Source organism: Pogona vitticeps, chromosome 5 (genome assembly GCF_051106095.1).
Source record: "Pogona vitticeps strain Pit_001003342236 chromosome 5, PviZW2.1, whole genome shotgun sequence".
Taxonomy (NCBI): domain Eukaryota; kingdom Metazoa; phylum Chordata; class Lepidosauria; order Squamata; family Agamidae; genus Pogona; species Pogona vitticeps.
This window is the reverse complement of record NC_135787.1, coordinates 161,148,800-161,170,023: the sequence shown is the minus strand read 5'-3', so window position 1 is coordinate 161,170,023 and position 21,224 is coordinate 161,148,800. Positions and strand designations below refer to the sequence as shown.

General features: G+C 44.4%; 1 protein-coding gene across 14 annotated transcripts in view; it reads right to left on the bottom strand.

The window, feature by feature from the left end:
* Positions 1-21,224, bottom strand: part of ATF7IP (activating transcription factor 7 interacting protein) — a 147,905-nt gene that overhangs the window by 5,052 nt on the left and 121,629 nt on the right. For all 14 annotated transcript variants that reach the window (XM_078376099.1, XM_020787893.3, XM_078376096.1 and 11 more), the window contains 3 exons: positions 10,456-10,611; positions 5,524-5,709; positions 2,200-2,312 (listed from right to left, as the gene is read on the bottom strand). In XM_078376099.1, coding sequence (XP_078232225.1) covers positions 2,200-2,312; positions 5,524-5,709; positions 10,456-10,611 — 455 coding nt within the window. The remainder of the gene's footprint in view (positions 1-2,199; positions 2,313-5,523; positions 5,710-10,455; positions 10,612-21,224) is intronic.

Here is a 21,224-nt window from a genome sequence, read left to right as displayed (position 1 = left end):
GATATTCTCCTGTAAGTATCTTTTACTGCATACAGTATGTAATAAAAGGCAACATGAAATAGGGTGCTCAGAAGGAAGAGGGTAGAAATGTCAGTTAATCTTTATTAGATAAGGTTTTTAAAATATATTTTTTTCATTGGGTCTGACTTTATACCTTTTGTAAATATTGTTTAATATCACTAATATGCTACTATTTCTAAAATGCTGCAAAAGTTATTTTATTTTATTGACTGACTGATAAATTATACTAGTGGAAAGCCACTGCTCTGGGCAGCTATAAAAGTAATATAAATGTACAGATAAAAATTAAAATAATAAGCATTCAAAAAGCAAGAACTCATCTTAAATCCCCTCTGTCTAACAAGCATTATTAAATTTCAAAATCGCAATGCTAAAAAACAACTGATTCGAGCATTAGGCAATTGACTGTCACCCTCGGGTTGTCACAAAATAACCTCAGAATTATAATTAAGGAGCAAAATTTTCAAAGGACTGGGTGAAGAGCCAGTTTTTGATTTGCTTCCTGAAGCTTAGGAGGGTGGGAGCCAGTCATATCTCCACCTGAAGGGAGTTCCAAAGCAAGGTAGCTATTACCAAGAAGACTTGGTTTCTGGCTGATGACTTCTGGGCCTTCCTGCAACAACAAAGACTGGGAGGTGTGAGCAGAACAGGAAACTGACCTGTGGGAGAGGTGCTCTGATAGACAGCAAGGTCTGAAATGAAATGAAATGGCAAAGCTTCCTTTTGCAGTTTTGGGATGTGCCTTTGCCATGTCTGTTAAAACACATCATGGCAAAGGGACATGTACCCAAAATTGCAAACCAAAGTCTTCAATTAGCAGCAATCTGTCAATGAGAATAGTGTCATTTTCGTTGTGTAGGTGACCTTGCCCAACAGGATTTCAATTGCTATCTATAAGACTGCTTCTCTCTGAGGAACCTGCCTCAGGGTATCAGTGGAAATCTTTTGAGCTTTTATTAATATCTGAGGTATAAACTGGTACTGAAAACCCTCTGACTGAACTTTATCAAGGGAAGCCCTCCTGGTCCTTCTTTAATTGTGTTTCAGTATATGACAAGGCCTTTCCTTTTAGGAAGGACCTTGGGCCATTAGATATCTTAATGCTGTTAATTGCTTTAACCACATTGCTGTTCTGCCCTCTGTTTTAATATTTTAAAGCTAAAGTACCTGAGACTATATTGTGTTTTGGCATATTAGTAGTAGTAATAAGTTTAGCTGCTTCTTCTGTTCCTTTTCTTGGTCTTTTGATACTATTTTTTGCTCGGTGTCTCTTTGTGAATGGTAGCGAGCACAAGGGGGTATCCTGTACACCATCTTGACAGCTGACATTGCTGTTGTCACCACTGAGTCTGCCTTTTCCTACATAAACTTTGTCAACATTTTTCTTGCTGGCAACATGTGCATGATACTGCATCATTCCCTGAAGTTTTGAACCATGTACAGTGGGACCTCAACTTATGAACGTCCCTACATACAAACTTTTCAACTTATGAATGGCTCAGTTCGCAAACATTGGCATCAACTTGCGAATGGAGCCTCGACCTACAAATGAAAATAAAGCCGGGGAAAAGGGCGAGAAATTCAAACTCCCCCTGCCTTTTTGCTTTCAGAGGTCGAGGCTCCGTTCGCAAGTCAATGCCATGTTTTTCCAAATGGAGCTATCGGTGCCTTCGGAGGTCTCAAACGGCTTCCTCTGATGTTGGTGGGAAAGCCCTTTGAGACCTCCGAAGGCGCTGATCACGGCGGCAGGGATCCCCAGGGAAGTCTCCCATGGTGGCGGGCAAGCCCTGGGAAACCTCCCTGAGGGCCCCCGCTGCCACAATCGGCCCTTCGGAGGTCTCAAAGGGCTTTCCCCCTGACATTGGAGGAAGCCGTTTGAGACCTCCGAAGGCAAAAAGGCAGGGAGAAAGGGTGGGGATTTCGGTACTTTTATGAAATGCTAGAATGGATTAATTCCATTCCCATGTGTTTCAATGGGAAATTGTACTTCGACTTACAAACTTTTCGATGTATGACCGCCGTTCCAAAACGTATTAAGTTCATAAGTTGAAGTACCACTGTATAGAGAAGCACAATATCCACATTCATAAACCAGAGGTTTGAAGACTTGAACATACATAATAGTCAGATATATCCTTTGCTAAACTTGTATTATTATAACTTGGCAGAAATACTCACTGAATGCACTTGAGGTGGTCGATGATGAACTGTGAGCTGAGGTCCTCCAGTTCCCAAAGTTAAACCATTGTTAACAACATATGCAGTTGTTTGAGGCACCCGCACTGTCACACCTAAACAAAAACCCACAGGAAGACAAGAATGAGTGTGTTATTGGGCAGCTGACACAAACTGTATTGTCATATATAATATACTTATTTTTAGCTGAATTGATCTGTAATTTCATTTATAGTCAAAATGCACTAATGCACAGTGACCTGAAATGTGGGAGGAAAGGGAGAAGTAAACACCTTGAATAGAAAGCTGAATCTGGAAGTAAAACTGGTCTGACTCTGGATATTATGTGACAACTATCTTTAGATGAATAATATATATTTTCAATGCATTTGTTCAGACTGAATGATGTCACTAATCTCTAGTCTAATGTACCCAGGCTATAAAAGACCACCTTTCCCAAGATCAGAAATCATTGCATTAATTCATTTTTTGCTATACTAAAGTTTTTTGGAGAGCACAGAGTGCTGTCCTCTGAAGATGCCAGCAACAGAGACTGGCAAAACGTTAGGAAGAACATATTTTCCAATCCTCTGGCCACTGCTGAGTTTTCCAAACTTGCTGGCATATTGAGTGCTCTGGTCCATGGGGTCACAAAGAGTCGGACATGACTTAACAACTAAACAACAACAACACCTGTTCCTACAGTGCACAGGGGATTGTTTTTTTTCTCCTATTTCACTGACCCAAAGAAAAATGGAAGTTTGTGACTTATCCTTTGCTTGAGCAATGTAAACAGTTACATCGTTTAGTCATTTGGTCGTGTGCGACTCTTCGTGACCCCATGGACCAGAGCACGCCAGGCCCTCCTGTCTTCCACTGTCTCCCGTAGTTGTGTCAAAATCATGTTGGTTGTTTCGCAGACACTGTCCAGCCATCTCATCCTTTGTCATCCCCTTCTCCTCTTGCCATCACACTTTCCTAACGTCAAGGTCTTTTCCAAGGAGTCTTCTCTTGTCATGAGATGACCAAAGTATTGGAGCATCAACTTCAGGATCTGTCCTTCCAGTGAGCACTCAGGGTTGATTTCCTTTAGAATTGATAGGTTTGTTCTCCTTGCAGTCCAGGGGACTCTCAAGAGCCTCCTCCAGCACCACAATTCAAAGGTGTCAACTCTTCGGCGGTCTGCTTTCTTTATGGTCCAGCTCTCACTTCCATACATCACGACAGGAAAAACCATAGCTTTGACTATTCGGACTTTTGTTGGCAAGATGATGTCTCTGCTTTTTAAGATGCTGTCAAGGTTTTTCATCGCTTTCCTCCCAAGAAGCAGGCGTCTTTTAATTTCGTGGCTACTGTCTCCATCTACAGTGATCATGGAGCCCAAGAAAGTAAAATGTGTCACTGCCTCCATATCTTCCCCTTCTAGTTGCCAGGAGGTGATGGGACCAGTGGCCATGATCTTAGTTTTTTTTTGATGTTGAGTTTCAGGACGTTTTTTGCACTCTCCTCTTTCACCCTCATTACAAGGTTCTTTAATTCCTCCTCACTTTCTGCCATCAGAGTGGTATCATCTGCATATCGGAGGTTGTTGATATTTCTTCCAGCTTGAGATTCCTCCAGTCCAGCCTTCCACATGATGTATTCTGCATATAAGTTAAATAAGCCGGGGGACAATATACAGCCTTGTCGTACTCCTTTCCCAATTTTGAACCAATCAGTTGTTCCATATTCAGTTCTAACTGTTGCTTCCTGTCCCACATATAGGTTTCTCAGGAGATAGATAAGGTGGTCAGGCACTCTCATTTCTTTAAGGACTTGCCATGGTTTGCTGTGGTCCACACAGTCAAAGGCTTTTGCACAGTCAATGAAGCAGAAGTAGATATTTTTCTGGAACTCTCTGGCTTTCTCCATAATCCAGCGCATGTTAGCAATTTGGTATCGAGTTCCTCTGCCCCTTCGGAAGCCAGCTTGTACTTCTGGGAGTTCTCGGTCCACATACTGCTGAAGCCTACCTTGTAGGATTTTGAGCATAACCTCACCAGCGTGTAAAATGAGTGCAACTGTACGATAGTTAGAGCATTCTTTGGCACTGCCTTTCTTTGGGATTGGGATGTAGACTGATCTTTTCCAATCCTCTGGCCACTGTTGAGTTTTCCAAACTCGCTGGCATATTGAATGTAGCACCTTAACAGCATCATCTCTTAAGATTTTAAATAGTTCAACTGGAATGCCATCACCTCCACTGGCCTTCTTGTTAGCCAGGCTTTCTAAGGCCCACTTGACTTCACTCTCCAGGATGTCTGGCTCAAGGTCAGCAACTACATTGTCTGGGTTGTCCGGGATATCCAAATCTTTCTGATATAATTCCTCTGTGTATTCTTGCCACCTCTTCTTGATGTCTTCTGCTTCTGTGAGGTCCCTACCATTTTTGTCCTTTATCACGTCCATCTTTGCACAAAATGTTCCTCTAATATCTCCAATTTTCCTGAACAGATCTCTGGTTTTTCCTTTTCTGTTATTTTCCTCTATTTCTTTGCATTGTTCATTTAAGAAGGCCATCTTGTCTCTGCCTGTTATTCTTTGGAAGTCTGCATTCAATTTTCTGTAGCTTTCCCTATCTCCCTTGCATTTTGTTTCCCTTCTCCTCTCTGCTATTTCTAAGGCCTCGTTGGACAGCCACTTTGCTTTCTTGCATTTCCTTTTCTTTGGGATGGTTTATGTTGCTGCCTCCTGTACAATGTTACAAGCCTCTATCAAAGACACCATTTAAGGTCTGTATTGTCTACTTTTTAAATCTTGCTGTGCAACAGGCACCTTGGTTGTGCCATTTACACTGTTACCACTTTGTTTCTGAACGTGAAGTAATAATTGTTATCTTTAAACCTCAAATAGCCTGCAACCAAAATCCTAAAGGATTGCCTTCACCCACCCTATCTGTATGTTCAGGTCGCCTGCTATGTGTCTACAAGTTAAGAGCAACTGTAAAGTCATGGAATACAGCTTTCTTAAGAGTGAGCTCTTAGTTACAAGAATTGCTTTCTACAACTTTGTACCATGTTCTTTTGGTGAAAAGGCTTTTAAAATGTATTTGTCAAAACTATTCTTTCATGAATCAGTGTGTCATAAGGTTTGGTCTCCATTCCATTTTCCTTAATTCGGACAGGGCTATTTTTGTATATTTACATGTTTCTGTATCCAGTACAGCAGTTAATTGTTCAGGTATATCTCTGAATAGTAAGATAAAAACATATTGACAGACTAGTTGAAAAAACAGTACATTGAGGTTACATTCTCAGAATGAATCTAGCTACAATAAAAGTTACTTACCTGCACCCTGGGGGTTGACCTGCCTTAAGCTAGGGCTCTGCATGACAGTGGTCCGCACCGGATTCTGTCCTGATGGTGCAGGAAGAGTAGTATATACCACCTGGTGGTTACCCGGGGCTCTTGGTACTGGAAGCCTGGCAGTCGCTTGAGCCACTGGGCGATGGGATACATTCACAGTTGTCTGGGCTAGAAAAAAGAATAAAATTGTAATTAGGAGAGTAATTTCTAGTCTAGATCAGCCACTCAATTTTTTATTTTATTTTTTTGCTATGGCCCTATTAGGAGCTCCTCTTTGGTTCCAGGGCCCCGTGTCAAACAAGGATACAACATGAAAAGATGAATAGAAAAAATAAATAGAAAAATGTTCAGTCTGTGCCCCCCACTTCAAATGTGCCAGGGCTCCCCACAGGGCGATATGGCACCCATTGAGAATGGCTGGTCTAGATAGCATACATTGCATTAAACGAAAGCATATGAACCAAGTATTCTTTTGCTTTTCTGTAAAGGGATTTACTAACAAAAATTAAAAGTAAATGAAACAGATGATATTCAAATTATTTAATACTCACAGCAAATTCTTTATGGGACTCCACTATGTACATCATGTTATATATAAATATTCTAGCTGCAAAAAAAAGAGGTTACTTACCTGTAACCATAGTTCTTTGAGTGGTCCTCTGTGAATTCACACATACCTGTATGGGTATTGTCTGCGCCTGCGCTGACTCTCTCGGAAGATTCTAGAGCTAAAAGTAACAATTTTATGGTGTGATCCTCCACGAGGTATATGCTCCTCCCACCCACCATCTTCCCCAGTTCCTGAATTTTATCCGCCGAGCATGAAGGAAGAATTAATTAATTACATAATCAACCCGTGACTGATAGAAGGGAAGGATGGGCGGGTTGTGTGAATTCACAGAGGACCACTCAAAGAACTATGGTTACAGGTAAGTAACCTCTTTTTCTTTCTCGTGGCCTCTGTGAATTCACACATATGGGTGACTAGCAAGCTGCACTTATCGGTTGGTGGGTCGTCATGGTAAGAAGGATGACAGGACAGCTCTGCCAAATGCAGCATCTTGGCGTGCTCTGATGTCCAGGTGGTAGTGCTTGACAAACATGGACGGTGTGGACCACGTAGCGGCACGACAGATGTCAGGATCCTCGGTGCCACATTGAAAGGCAGCAGAGGTGGACAGCGCCCTGGTGGAATGAGGTGTCAAATGTTCTGGAGGGGATTTCCCCAACAAGCTGTAAGCAAGGGAGATAGTCTGTACAATCCAACGTGCTATAGATTGAGAGGAGGCTGGGGCCCCTTTGTTTGGGCCATGAAAGCAAAGAAAAAGTTTATTGGACTTTCTAAAAGTTTGTGTCCATTCGACGTAGAAAGCCAGGGCACGTCTGACATCGAGATTATGGAGCATATGTTCTAGGGGCGATGAAGGAGACTTGAAGAAGCAGGGTAGTATGATGGGGTGGTTGAGGTGGAAGTTGGAGACCACCTTCAGGAGAAAAGAAACGTCAAAATAAAGAGTCACTTTATCAGGGTGAAACTGGATAAAGGGAGGATTGGCTCAAAGAGCGGCGAGCTCACTAGCCTGTTTGGCTGATGTGATTGCAACAAGGAAGGCCGATTTAAGGGTCAGGAATTTGAGGTTGATGGATGCCATGGGCTCAAACGGAGGCCGCATCAAGGCATTAAGAACCAGCTGCAGTGACCACTGGGCGGTGATACGTTGTTGAGGAGGGCGAATGTTGTTGAGCCCTTTGAGGAACTTCTTGACAGCTGGGTGAGAAAACAACTTGGAGGAGGGAGAATCATCCGGCTGGTGAGCCATAATGGCTGAAAGACTGACCTTTAATGTGGACTGGGAAAGGCCGAAACTGAAGAGATGCAGGAGATAAGCGAGCAGAGTCTTCAAAGAGACAGGTATAGCAGGTAAGTTATGGTCATGAGTATATTTTAGAAAAGACTTCCATTTATTTTTGTATAGGAGGGTAGTGGAAGGTTTTCTGGCTCGAAGAAGAACCTGCATCACATCGGGAATATCCTCCATGCCGCAAGACAGAGAGGCGACATCTGGGTGAAGAACGAGGCCGTGGTCGAGTGAGAGATCTGGGCAGAGAGGAAGGCGAAGCATATCCGACAACATTGAGACCAGGTGAGTGAACCATGGCTGGCAGGGCCAGTACGGGGCTATCAGGATCATGTTGGCTCTGTCCTGTCGGAGACGGACGATTACCCTCTGGATTAGAGGCAGAGGGGTAAATACGTAAAGGAGATCTTGAGACCAGTCCATCAGAAATGTGTCTCCCAGAGAGTTGATGTCCCGTCCCGCTCTGGGGCAGAATCGGGGACATTTCTTGTTGGCATTGACTGCAAAGAGATCTATTGAGGGCATGCCCCATCATCAGCACAGCCGCTGAAATATGACATCGTTCAGAGTCCATTCATGTGTCCTCGTTGGTAGCCGACTGAGCCGTTGTCGTCGGTGGAGATCTGGACAGCAATAGGGAAAACATGGTAGGAATAGCACCACTCCCAGAGGTTGACAGCTACCGTATTTGCCGGTCTATAAGGTGACTGGGCGTATAAGACCACCCCAACATTCCTACTCAGAATGTAGAGTTTGTTATATACTTGCTGTATAAGACTACCCCCTCTTCTGCATGCGTGATTCTGCTTTGGCTGCATCATGGGGAGAGTTCCTTTTGCCCCTTTTGGTTCCTTTTCGGAGAGAGCCAGGGTTTGATGGAAGAAGGAACAGCAGAGAGGTGGCAGCCATTTTGGAGAGGTGGCAGCCATTTTGAGAGGCAGCAGCCATGTGGTCGCATCTCAAAACGGCTGCCGCCTCTCTGCTGTTCCCCACAGTCAGCTGTTCGGCGCTAGAGTCAGGCTGTTTCCAGGCTAGGAGCGGGGCTCTCCTCGGTCTTACTACCAGGTAAGTGACTTCGCTGGGAGAGAGGGAGGGTTTGCTGGACATGCACCTGGCGTACAAGACGACCTCCCCACTTGGAGGCATGTTTTTCAGGGCCAAAAACTCATCTTGTACGCCGGCAAATACGGTAGGTAGAGCAGAGAAGGGGAGTGGGTACCTCCTTGCTTGTTGACATAAAAGAGTGCATGGGGGAGTTCCGGCATCATTTGGGGCCGCTTAGCCTGTTCATGCTGGTACCTTTCGTACAGGGTTTGCCACATGAAGGGGTCAAAATGGTATGGTACCATTGGAAAGGGGTATAAATCGCCTTGCGATGGCACAGACCTTGGTGGGGAGAGGTGCTTTCGATTCTCCTTTCTCTTCCGTGGAGGTGAAGGGGGAACCTCCAGATCGGATGCCAAGCTTTCAGTTGACCGCCCTGAGACAGGGTTGGAGTGGGCCGAGGCTGGGCTGGACTGTGGCTGTGGCGCAGCCACATTGAGTCCAATGCTCAGGGTTTGGAGCGGCATCAGGGGGGCACGACATCATGGGCTTCATCTCCATCCGAGGCCAAGTCAGGGGCTTCTCTGGATGATTCCTCAAGGATGGGGGAAGGCAGAGAAGGCTGAGGGGCTCCACTCGGGGAAGTCTGTCCTTTCTAGTCCTCTTAGGGGTAGGTTTAGGTTTTTTCTTCGAGCTTGGATCGTGCGCTCGAGACTTCTGAGAGGAGGGCAACTTGTGCTTACCAGACGATTTTGCTTTCTCAGCAGTGTCTTAGCTGGTAGCACAGAGATAGAGTTAGAAGTAGACTGGCCCGCTGGAAGTCTATCGGCTGAAAGGGCAGGAGATCTAGCTGCTTCCGAAGACGTAGTAGTAGGATTCATGGCTGTTTGCCAAAAGTAAGACCGAAGTCTTTGGAACCTCTGTTTAAGTGCCGGCTTGGTTAGGTTTTTACAAGCAGGGCACAAATGGGTTGGATGTTCCTTGCCCAAACAAAAAAGGCACTGGCTATGACCGTCAGAAAGTGCGATTTTATTCGCGCAGGTCATACAACGTTTAAAAGGAGACGGCAAGGCCATAAGCAAAGGACTGGGGGGAGGGAAAAAGGAAGGGAATAAAAAGACCGTGGGAAGCCAATTAGGCAAACAAAAGACGTGGAGGATCACTAAGTAGGTAATTAGAGTAAGGATAAACAAACAAAAGCTCAAAAGAGCCTAGAAAAATAGCCAAAAGGCAAATAGCGAAGCGCTCAATCTTTCCCGAGAACCATTCAGCTCGGCGGAAAAAAGGAACTGGAGAAGATGGTGGGTGGGAGGAGCATATACCTTGTGGAGGATCACACCATAAAATTGTTACTTTTAGCTCTAGAATCTTCTGAGAGAGTCAGCGCCAGCGCAGACAATACCCATATGTGTGCATTCACAGAGGCCACGAAAAAGAATGTCTATTTCTTTGGCAGATCTTACATGGACTAAATAGATTCTAGCCATAATTTCTGAAAAATACATATATAGTTGTACTCAGGCATAATATCTCTGCCCCATTACTTTCATAACACTGAACTTGAATAGCTCCTACTTTGTCATTAATGGATGGAGGTTCTAGAAAACTAGATATGCAGATCTATAGTAATTTCTGTCAGCTCACCAAATAAAATATTCCTCCATTATCCACCTGACACCACTCAGTCGCAGAAAACAGTATTGTACTACAGTGCTTTGAACATTTCTTTATTTCTATTACTGCGCCCAAAAACTGCATCCAGAATGCACTCTGTCCTTCTGAAATCTCTGTTTCTGCTACAGAAGTATCAGTGTCCTGGTTTATGTAAACTTATTTCCACAACTATTTGAGAGGAGGCCTACCTGGCTGGAATATAAAAATAATATTTATTGTCCTATATTTCTATCCAAAAATATTAGAACAATTACTTAAATAATAAACTTTCTTCAGCAGTACAGCTTCATAGCAAGTATTAAAAAACTGACTTGCTTTAGAAACAAAAGTACTTTACCTGTTGGCAGAACATGTATAGTGGTCTGAGACAGGCCACTTGATGATGCACCTGCTTGTTGAAGAGGGGCTGTCTGTACTGGCTGCAGGGGACGAGCTGCAGGTTGGGTTGACTGGCCCACACCAGATACACTAGACTGGCTCTGCTTCTTGCTATCTGCCAGAATTCAAACAGTATATAATCATTATTATTTATTTTATTTATTTAATTTATATCCCGCCCATATAGACCAAAGTTTACTCTGGGCAGCTAACAATACTCAAGAATAATAAATTAAAATAAAACAACACATTAATACAATAGGTAAAGGTTCCCTTTGACAATTTGGCCAGTCGTGTCCGCCGCTAGGAGGCAGTGCTCATCCCCGTTTCCAAGCCATGGAGTCAGTCTGTAGACAGTTTCCGTGGTGACGTGGACAGCGTGACTAGACACAGAACGCCGTTACCTTCCTACCGTAGTGGTACCTATTTATCTACTTGCATTTTTACATGCTTTTGAACTGCTAGGTTGGCAGGAGCTGGGACAAGCGGTGGGAGCTCACTCTGTTGCGTGGATTTGATCTTACGACTGCTGGTCTTCTGACCTTGCAGCACAGAGGCTTCTGCGGTATTACCACCACGTCCCCATACAATAGAAGATAGCAATAAAATTAGGTAATGACAGGATGGAAGGCCTGCCTAAAGAGCCAGGTCTTGAGTTGGCTCTTAAAAATACCCAGCGAGGAAGCCAAACAAATTTCTGAGGGGGGGGAATTGTTCCACAGATGAGGGGCCACTGCCGTGAAGGCCCGCTTTCTTGTTCATTCTCTTCGGGCCTCCCTTGGCGTTAGGCCCCCTCAGCCGCCAATCTTGACTAAAGCGAGTGATTCAGGTAGATATAGGTGGGAGGAGGCGTTCCACCAGATAGGTCCTAAACCATTTGGAGCTTTATATGCCATCATTAGTACTCTGAAATGAATGCAGAAACGAACAGGCAGCCAATGCAGGGCAGCCAGAGTAGGAAGATATGCTGATGTTTTCTCACACCAGTAAGAGGTCTGGCTGCCGTGTTCTGCACCATTTGAAGCTTCCACTTCAATCTTAAAGGTAGCCCCACGTAGAGCGCATTACAATAGTCTAATCGTGAGACTACAAGCTTACAGTAGTCTAATTTTCAGACTACAAGACTACCAGAGTAGTGAGGGGCCCCACATCAAGATAGAAATGCAGCTGGGCAACCCGCTGAAGATGGAAATGGGTGGTACAGACCACTGATGCTATCTGGGTCTCCATGGTAAGCACCAGGTCAAGAAGGACCCCATGGTAAGTGCCGGGTCATGAGCAACAGAGAACAAATAGTTAAAAGAAATCATTTCAAATCGTTCTGCTATTCCACTTTAAACAATTGTGTTGAAAATGCTTGCTGAAGTAGCAATCTACTTCAATATAGGTCTCTTTTTATTCTCTCAAAAATAAGCAATCTTTCTCATTTCATTTTACAAAGAATTATAGAAGTCTTGCTGCTGTAGTCACAATTCAAGAATATTACACTATGCAGGAGGGGGGTGATTAAGATGGTCCGACCCAGGAAGCTGATGCATCCAAATGGTTTCCTGATGGCTCTCCCAGAGAGTTTCCTTTTGCCTTAGCATGCAATTCTGTTGAAGCCCTGGGGAAATGGCCAACACCATTAACATGACCACTCCTAAGTGTCTCCTCCCATGAAGTAGAGTTAAACTGCTCCCCTGATTTACCAGGAGCTGGCATAGATGAAACACGTGGGAAGGAGACTAGAGCAATGATGGCAGAAAACAGAGTGAGTCCGACCAAACACAGGCTAGGGCCCTTTGGAAAGCCTACTCCATTGAAGTGGTGGTGGTAAAGTCATTCTTCTCTGCCATCACTGCATCTGCACAGAATTGTCTGGTAGAGCTCTTCCAAGTGGTCAATGGCCTGAAAATAATGCAGACTACACTGTAGCTCACTGTGAAGAATGTGCATGACATTTCACAGGCAAAATTGCTGTTATCCACTCTGTTTGGATGCTCTAGTTCAGTGGTTCTTAACCTTTTTGAAAGAAACGCCCCCTTGAGCCATTGAGGAAGTTATCATCGTCCCCCTCCCCGCGGTGATGATATCTTATTTATTTATTTATTTATTTATTTATTTATTTATTTATTTATTTATTTATTTATTTATTTATTTATTTATCAATCACACTTAAATCCAATGACCTCTGAAAACAAAATTAAATTCCAAGAAAATGAAATGCCCCCCAAAAAGTAACATTTAATGATTTAGTTGGAAGTGAATTTTAAGACGCAAAAAGAAATATAAAAAGGGCATAAAAACAAATGCAGGAACTAAAAATTTCAAGACAAAAAGTCTGAAACTAAATTAAAATTGGAGGAAAATATATATTCATGCACACTGTAAAAAGGCTGCAGCCATCTTCACAGGTTTGGCTTGCTCCAGCGCCCCCCTACTGCCCCCTTCTGCTCCAGCGCTCCCACGCCGCCCCTTTTCGTTCTACCGCCCCCCTGAAAAATGAAATCGCCCCCTGGGGGGCATTATTGCCCACGTTAAGAACCACTGCTCTAGTTGATTCAAGCCATGCATATGTAACTACAGCGTTTTCTTGTCCGGAGTTAATAAACAGGTTTCAGTTCTTGCAGCCTGATGATGTGGACAGGACTCCTGGAGAGGTGAATGTTACCACATGTCGGCTGGACCTTTATCCTTCCAGTAGATGGCTTTCTTGATTCAGTGAGGGATCACTTCAGGTTTGGCAAATTCTCCAAGCTATCAGTCTCACTTGAGGCAAGTCTAGGTGACAAACTATGCCCCTGTCTTGTGTGATTAGTTACTGGGTCAGGACTGAAATGGCCACCAAGGGCATATGCATTTGTGCTGTCTTGGGTAAATTTTACTGTGACCTTCTGTAATAGGGTTTATTGAGAAGAAGAGATAGATTATTTTCTGCAATTACTGGGCAAGAAATGAATCCCCCTGTGACCCCATTTCATGGTCCACCTGTGAAAAGAATTGCAGTGATGCCTCGCTTAACGGGCGCTGCGTTTAACGGCGAAATCGCTTAGCGATGACTTTTCCGGAGCATTTTTACGCTTTGTTTAGCGATGGTCGCCATGGGTGATTTTCGCTTAGTGATGGTGGGACCATGCTTCGCATAGCGATTACATTTTAGGTCCCTTGTTTCGCTTAGCGATGATTTAAACAGCCCAGGGGTCGTGCTTAGCTTGAATGGCGTTTTAACGGTCGCTGTTTTGCAATGCGACTGCCTCCAGGGTGTTTTTCCCTGTTGTTGTTTTCTTTCAAATTTAAAGAGGCAATACCCAGGATGCATTGTGCCTTGTGGGGGGAAGGTTTAAAAACCCTTCCCCAATGCATCCTGTGCTCTTTTACATGTGGAGTTCCAGGGCTGACTTGGTGAGGAGCAACTTTGGTCTGTTCTGGAGCACTTGGCCAGCAGAAGGTAAGTTTGCATTTGTTCTCCTGTGTGGGTGGTGGGTTTTATTGCATAAGTCTTACAGGTATTTTTATTTTCTTATTTTTGGATACAGTACATTGCAGGGGGTTTTTTTGTGCATGCCTTTTCCTTAATTTTCCTGCTGTTCTGTGCATGCATGGTTCTTGGATTTGGAATTTTAGATTTAAAACCTGAATTTAAAAATTTTACTGGCTGTTTTTCTTCTGGGTGTGGGGGGGGATGTTCCATGAGTCTCATTTTAATTTTCCTGCTCTTCTAGCGGTTCGAAAGCATGCAAATGCGAGTAGATAAATAGGTACCATCTCGGTGGGAAGGTAAACAGCGTTCCGTGTCTAAATCACACTGGCCATGTGACCACGGAAAGATTGTCTTCGGACAAACGCTAGCTCTATGGCTTGAACAGCGGGATGAGCGCCGCCCCCTAGAGTCGGACACGACTGGACAAAAATTGTCAAGGGGAACCTTTACCTTTACCTTTATCTGTGCAGGCATGGTTCTTGGATTGGGGTTTTAAATTTAAAACCTGAATTTAAAATTTTTACTGGCTGTTTTTCTTCTGGGTTGGGGGGGAAATGTTCCATGAATCTCATTTTAAATGGTTTTTCCTGGGAGAATTTGGATCTGCTATTGCATTCGTTCTGTTTGGGAGAAGCGTGCAGAAATGTGATTTAAAATTTTGGGTACCCTGCAGGGGAAACTTAGGGGCTACAGTAGCTTCTGTTGTGGGGGTTTGAATGCAAAAGTCTGATGTCAAGTTTTTTTTTTTTTACTATAGTCATTCCTTTCTGTCATGTGGTGTGGCCTTTGGTGGACTTTTCCAGAACATCTGGGACAGCAAGAGATAGGTCTGCATTTCTTCTGTGTTTTTTTTCTTAGCTTGTGATGGGGGTGTAGCTATGCTAACTCTAATTTTTCTCAAAATTTCTTTGGTCAGGGATCCTCCTGTGGCGTGGTGTGGCCTGCAGTGGAGTTTGCTGCTTCAGGGACAGCAAGAGGTAATTTCTTCTCCTGTGTTTTTTTCTTCTTACCTTGTGCTAGGGGGTGTAGTTATGCTAACTCTAATTTTTCTCAAAATTTCTTTGATCAGGGATCCTCCTGTGGCGTGGTGTGGCCTGCAGTGGAGTTCTCCATAGCTTCTGGGACATCAAAAGGTAGGTCTGAATTTGTTCTCCTGTGGGTTTTTTTTTCTTAGCTTGTGCTAGGGGGGTGTTATGCCACTTGTTTGTCCAGGGCAGTTTTGGCCAGGTGTGAGAAGGTGTGTGGGAAGGTGAAGCGGATGTAAAGCACTGACTGTTTTTTTTTTTAACGTAGCAACAGATGACATGGGTCCCAAGAAGCCTGCTTCTGCCGAGGTTGGCAAGCCGATCAGGGAGAAGATTACCCTGGAGATGAAAAAGGACATCCTCCGGAAATACGATGGAGGCAAGCGCATCGTGGACATCGCCAGGGAGTACGGCAGGAATCCATCCACCTTCGGCACCATTGTAGCGATGAGGGAGAAGATCCTTGCCATGGATGCAGCGAAGGGTGTCACCAGGATTGCAAAGAACCGGCCAGCTGTCCTGGAGGAGGTGGAGAAGCTCCTTGTCCTCTGGATGCAGGAGAAGCAGCGTGCAGGGGACACAGTGACTGAGGCTGTCATCTGTGAGAAGGCCAGAGCCATGTATGCGGACCTTGTGGAGCAGCAGCCCGGAACCTCAGCTGAGCCAGAAGAGTTCAAGGCAAGCAGAGGGTGGTTTGAATGCTTCAAAACCAGATCTGGCATCCACAGTGTGGTGAGGCACGGAGAGGCTGCCAGCTCTGGTTACTGCAGCTGAGGACTTTGCTCTGGAGTTCCTGGAGGTTGTGATGACAGAGGGGTACCGTCCAGAGCAGGTCTTCAACTGTGATGAGACTGGCCTGTTTTGGAAGAGAATGCCCAAAGGGATCTTCCTGACACAAGAGGAGAGCAAGCTGCCTGGCCACAAGCCCATGAAGGACCGTCTCACCCTCCTCTTCTGCGCCAACGCCAGCGGGGACCTGAAGATTAAGCCTTGCTTGTGTACCACTCCGAGAATCCATGGGCTTTCAAGAAGCACAAGGTGGACCAAGCCCGGCTGAGGGTGATGTGGCGATCCAATGCCAAGGCTTGGGTCACACGCGTCCTCTTTGTGGACTGGGTCAATCACACTTTTGGCCCAGCTGTCAAGAGGTACCTGCTGGACAACGACCTGCCACTGAAGGCCCTGCTCCTGATGGACAATGCTCCTGCCCATCCTCCAGGCCTTGAGGACAACTTGTTGGAGGAGTTCAACTTCATCAAGATCATGTTCCTGCTGCCTAACACCACCCCGGTACCCCAGCCGGGGATCAGCAGGTCATCGCCAACTTTAAGGTACACAAAGGAGCTTTTCCGGCGCTGCTTTGAGGTGACCGATGCCACCAGCCTCACCCTGAGTGATTTCTGGAGGGAGGAGTTCGACATCGTCATCTGTCTGAAGTTGATTGCCACACCTGGGATGGGATCAGCCAGAGGAACTTGAACTCTGCGTGGCGCACGCTCTGGCCAGACTGTGTGGCTACTGATGTTTCTGCGCCTGCACCAGAGTCCACAGTGATGCAGGACATTGTGGCCTTGGGGAGGAACATGGGCCTCAAGGTCACAGAGGAGGGCATTACTGAACTGGTGGAGGGCCATGACCAGGATCTGTCCACCCACGAGCTGGTCGAAATCCAGGCACAGGCTATGGAGGAGCAGGAAGAAGACTCAGAGGAGGAACATCTGTCCACCAGCGACCTGAAGAAGTTCTTGCACTGCTGGCAGTTTGTGCAGACTGTAGTGCAGCAGCACCACCCGGACACGGCTGTGGCACATCAATGTTTCAACACCTGTGATGAAAGGGTCATATCCCCTTTCAGAGGGATGCTCAAAAGGAGGCAGAGGCAGCTGACTATGAAGAGGTTCCTTACGAAGAGGCGAAGACAGGAAGAGGAACCTTCTCCTTCCACCAGTGGTGCCCAGTTGCCTTCTTCCTCCCCCTCGTCCTCATAGAAGACTGCTGCTTGCTGTGATGTGGGGACAGTTCTGTGTGCCTCCAGGTTCCTGCATTGAACACTGGTCCTGGTGGTTTAGAGACGTCAGCCTCACTTGTTCAGTTTTAAAATGTTAAATGTAAAAGTTTCTGTACTGTTGGTTTCTGTATGTTTATGCAGTTCCTAAAAATTTTCTGTATGTTTCTGTATGTTTCTGCACTTTATGAAGAGTTTCTGTATGTTTCTGCACTTTATGAAGTTTTGTGCGATCCATTGTTCCTGCCTCATGTTTGCTGTTTTTAAAATGTTTTTCTGTTATTTATAAAGTAAAAGTTTATAAACTTAAAGTTCCTGTCTCATGTCTGCTGTTTTTTAAATGTTTTTCTGTTATTTATAGTTAAAGTTTACTGTTTAAAATGTTTGAAATCATAATAAAGTGCACTTAATAAACCCTTTGTAAACCAAATTTGACTTTGTTCTGAGTCTTTTTTAATTTGTTGTTATATTTTTCTCCCCATTGAGATGCACTGAATAGGTTTCAATGCATTTCAATTGGGGAACCGCGTTTCGTTTAGCGATGTTTCCTATGGCAATTTTCGCTTAAGGACAGCAATTCGTTCCTATTAGAACAGATTATCCGGTTTTCAATGTATTTCAATGGGAAACCGTGTTTCGCTTAGCGATGAAATCGCTTAGCAGCAATTTTTTTGAACGAATTAACATCGCTAAGCGAGGCATCACTGTATTTGAGTTTCTGTTGCTGTGGGTTGCAAAAAGGTCCACCTCTAGAGGGCTCCAATAAAGTAAAAATGTTGCGGAAGAACCCTTGAGATAATTCCTACTCATGGGTTAGGGTCTTCTGTCCACTAAGTCAGCCTCTTGGTTTTCTTCCTGTGGCGTGTATAGAAATGAGGTGGATATGTCTGTCCTACTTTTACTCTCAACACTGGACTATCAAACTAAAGGAATATCAAGTGTTTTCCTCCCTGTTTGTTTATTTAGTACATAGTGTACAAGTAGTACACTTATACTACTTTGCCTTTGACTGATTTTTCAAAGGCCTTGAAGGCTTTTATTGCGGCAAGTGACTCCAATTTGTTTATGTGAAATCTGCGTGCAGTTTTGGATCAGCATGCACAGACTGAACAATCCTAACAGTGTACTCCCCTAGATGTAAGGCTTGCATCCATCGTTACTTGGACATACGGTTGTGGTTGCTTGAATGGCTATCTGAATGAAAGCCTGGACAAGCACATCTACCACTGGGGCTGATCCACCAAATCTTCAGTGATACACAGTCTCTTTTTGTTGCTTTCCCTCTGTCAGGATGCTAAAGGAGGCCAGGTACCAAGCCTGAAGTGACAGCATTTTCAAATGAGCATGAGGCGACACTGGTGTTGTTGACATCATGAGACTGAGAAGTTTTTGGCTGTATGTACTATAATGTACTATAACTGAGCTTTAATTTTTCTGTTAGATTAATGAGTTTGTATATCCTTTCTCCAGGTAGGAAGGCCTTTGCCTTTGTGGAATTCAGCACAGCTATATACTGAGTATCTCAATCCAGTATCAGGTGCCACTTTTCTAGGTTGACACATCACTAGGCATAGGGCGAAAGTTATGTCTTTTTCTACTTTGCTCTTCAAATCTACCACAATCAGCCAGTTGTCTATGTAGGGAAAGACAACAATACACTGCAAATGGGTGTATACAAGAACTGAAAACATATACTTTATGAAAACTCTGGGTGCTGAAGATAGACCAAAAGGGAGTACTTTAAACCTGCAGATACTGTATTGCTCAGAGCAAAAGAGAGAAAATGGCAATGATCCAGGAAAATAATGATGGGAAAGTATGTGTCCTTTAGGTCTATAACAGCAAACTTGTTCCCCTGCTTGAGGAGAGGCAATATTGTCTCCAGTGTCATCATTCTGAACTTCTTGGTGTCTATGAATTTGTGTTTCCCAAGTCCAGGACAGATGTCAAACCGCCATCCTTTTTGGGGACAGTGAAACAGAAAGAATAGAAACCCTTCTCCCTAAAATTGGAAGGGGCTGTTAGAAATAACATCTCTTCCTGAAGTACTTGGGATGGTGACGTAGCTCAGAAGTATCCTATTTGAGGGAGGCAAGTGAACTCTATGGCACAGCCCTACTGGACTATGGTTAAGAACCAAATGCTGCTGGCACGTGCAAAGCAGGTGGTAGTGCAGTATTGAGGAATTCTGCATGTGCAGATCCCAATAGGAAAAAGGAAAATTTCTTATCAGAGCATTTGGAGGTGGTAATAGCTCTGACCTCTGGTAGTTGGCAACTCTGATTATTAGAGTGGCAGTGGAGTAGATTCTTCTTCAATAGTGTCTATTTTCCTTCCCTATCTGTTATTGGAGGTTGTGCTCTGGTGGCTCGTTAACGTTGTCTGTAAGGCCTCAACTCTGACAAAATTAGGCTGAGGGAGATTAAGGAGGAATGTGATTACTTTGTTATGAATCTTGTGGATATTTTCTGCATGTCTTGATTGTGCTTCAGGGTAATTACTTCTATCAAGACTCCAGTACAAGGTCCAAGAGGAAAGGGATGCTGAAGTGAACTGGAGAAGTACTGTATTTTTCCGTTTATAACCAATGTTTATAAGAAAACACACACACACCACTTTTCTAACCCCAAAATTAAGAAACTTAACTTTGAGGATCTAGCCTCTGGACGCAGAACAGTGGACATTTTGAGTCCCTGTTCAATCTGAGCCTACAGGCTCCACCTCCAATGAGGTGTGTTCCAATTGGTTTATTCAGGATCAGCTGACATCACTTCCATAAGGCTTGTAATTGGAGGAAGCTAAGCCTTCATGGATTGCTGCCTTGTCGTGGCGAAGGGGCTTGAGTAATTCAGAGAAACTATGGGCTATGTCGTGCAGGGACACCCAAGACGGACAGGTCACAGTGGAGAGTTCTGACTAAAAGCAATCCACCTGGAGCAGAAACTGGCAAGCCACTCCAGTATCTTTGCCAAGAAAACCCCATGATCAGAAACAAAAGGCTAAAAGATATGACGCTGGAAGATAGGACCCTCAGGTCGGAAGGCGTCCAACATGCTACTGAGGAAGAGCGGAGGACAAGTACAAGTAGCTCCAGAGCTAATGAAGTGGTTTGGCCAAAGCCGAAAGGACGCTCAGCTGTGGACGTGCCTGGAAGTGAAAGGAAAGTCCGATGCTGCAAAGAAGAATACTGCATAGGAACCTGGAATGTAAGATCTATGAACCTTGGGAAGCTGGAGGTGGTCAAACAGGAGATGGCAAGAATAAACATTGACATCCTGGGCGTCAGTGAATTAAAATGGACAGGAATGGGTGAATTCAATTCAGATGATTATCACATCTACTATTGTGGGCAAGAATCCCGTAGAAGGAATGGAGTAGCTCTCATAGTCAACAAAAGAGTGGGAAAAGCTGTAATGGGATATAATCTCAAAAATGATAGAATGATGTCAATACGAATCCAAGGCAGACCCTTCAACATCACAATAATCCAAGTTTATGCACCAACCACCAATGCTGAGGAGACTGAAATTGACCAATTCTATGAAGACTTACAACACCTTCTAGAACTGACACCAAAGAAAGATGTTCTTCTCATTCTAGGGGATTGGAATGCTAAAGTAGTGAGTCGAGAGATAAAAGGAACAACAGGTAAGTTTGGCCTTGGAGTTCAAAACAAAGCAGGGCAAAGGCAGAGTTTTGTCAAGAGAACAAGCTGGTCATCACAAACACTCTTTTCCAACAACACAAGAGGTGACTCTACACATGGAAATCACCAGATGGGCAATACCGTAATCAGATTGATTATATTCTCTGCAGCCAAAGATGGAGAAGCTCTATACAGTCAGCAAAAACAAGACCTGGAGCTGATTGTGGCTCTGATCATCAGCTTCTCATAGCAAAATTCAAGCTTAAACTGAAGAGAGTCGGAAAAACCACTGGGCTAGTCAGGTATAATCTAAACCAAATCCCTTATGAATACACAGTGGAAGTGAAGAACAGATTTAAGGAACCTGATTTGGTGGACAGAGTGCCTGAAGAACTTTGGATAGAGGCTCGTAACATTGTACAGGAGGCAGCAATAAAAACCATCCCAAAGAAAAGGAAATGCAAGAAAGCAAAGTGGCTGTCCAACGAGGCCTTAGAAATAGCAGAGAAGAGAAGGGAAACAGAATGCAAGGGAGACAGGGAAAGTTACAGAAAATTAAATGCAGACTTCCAAAGAATACCAAGGAGAG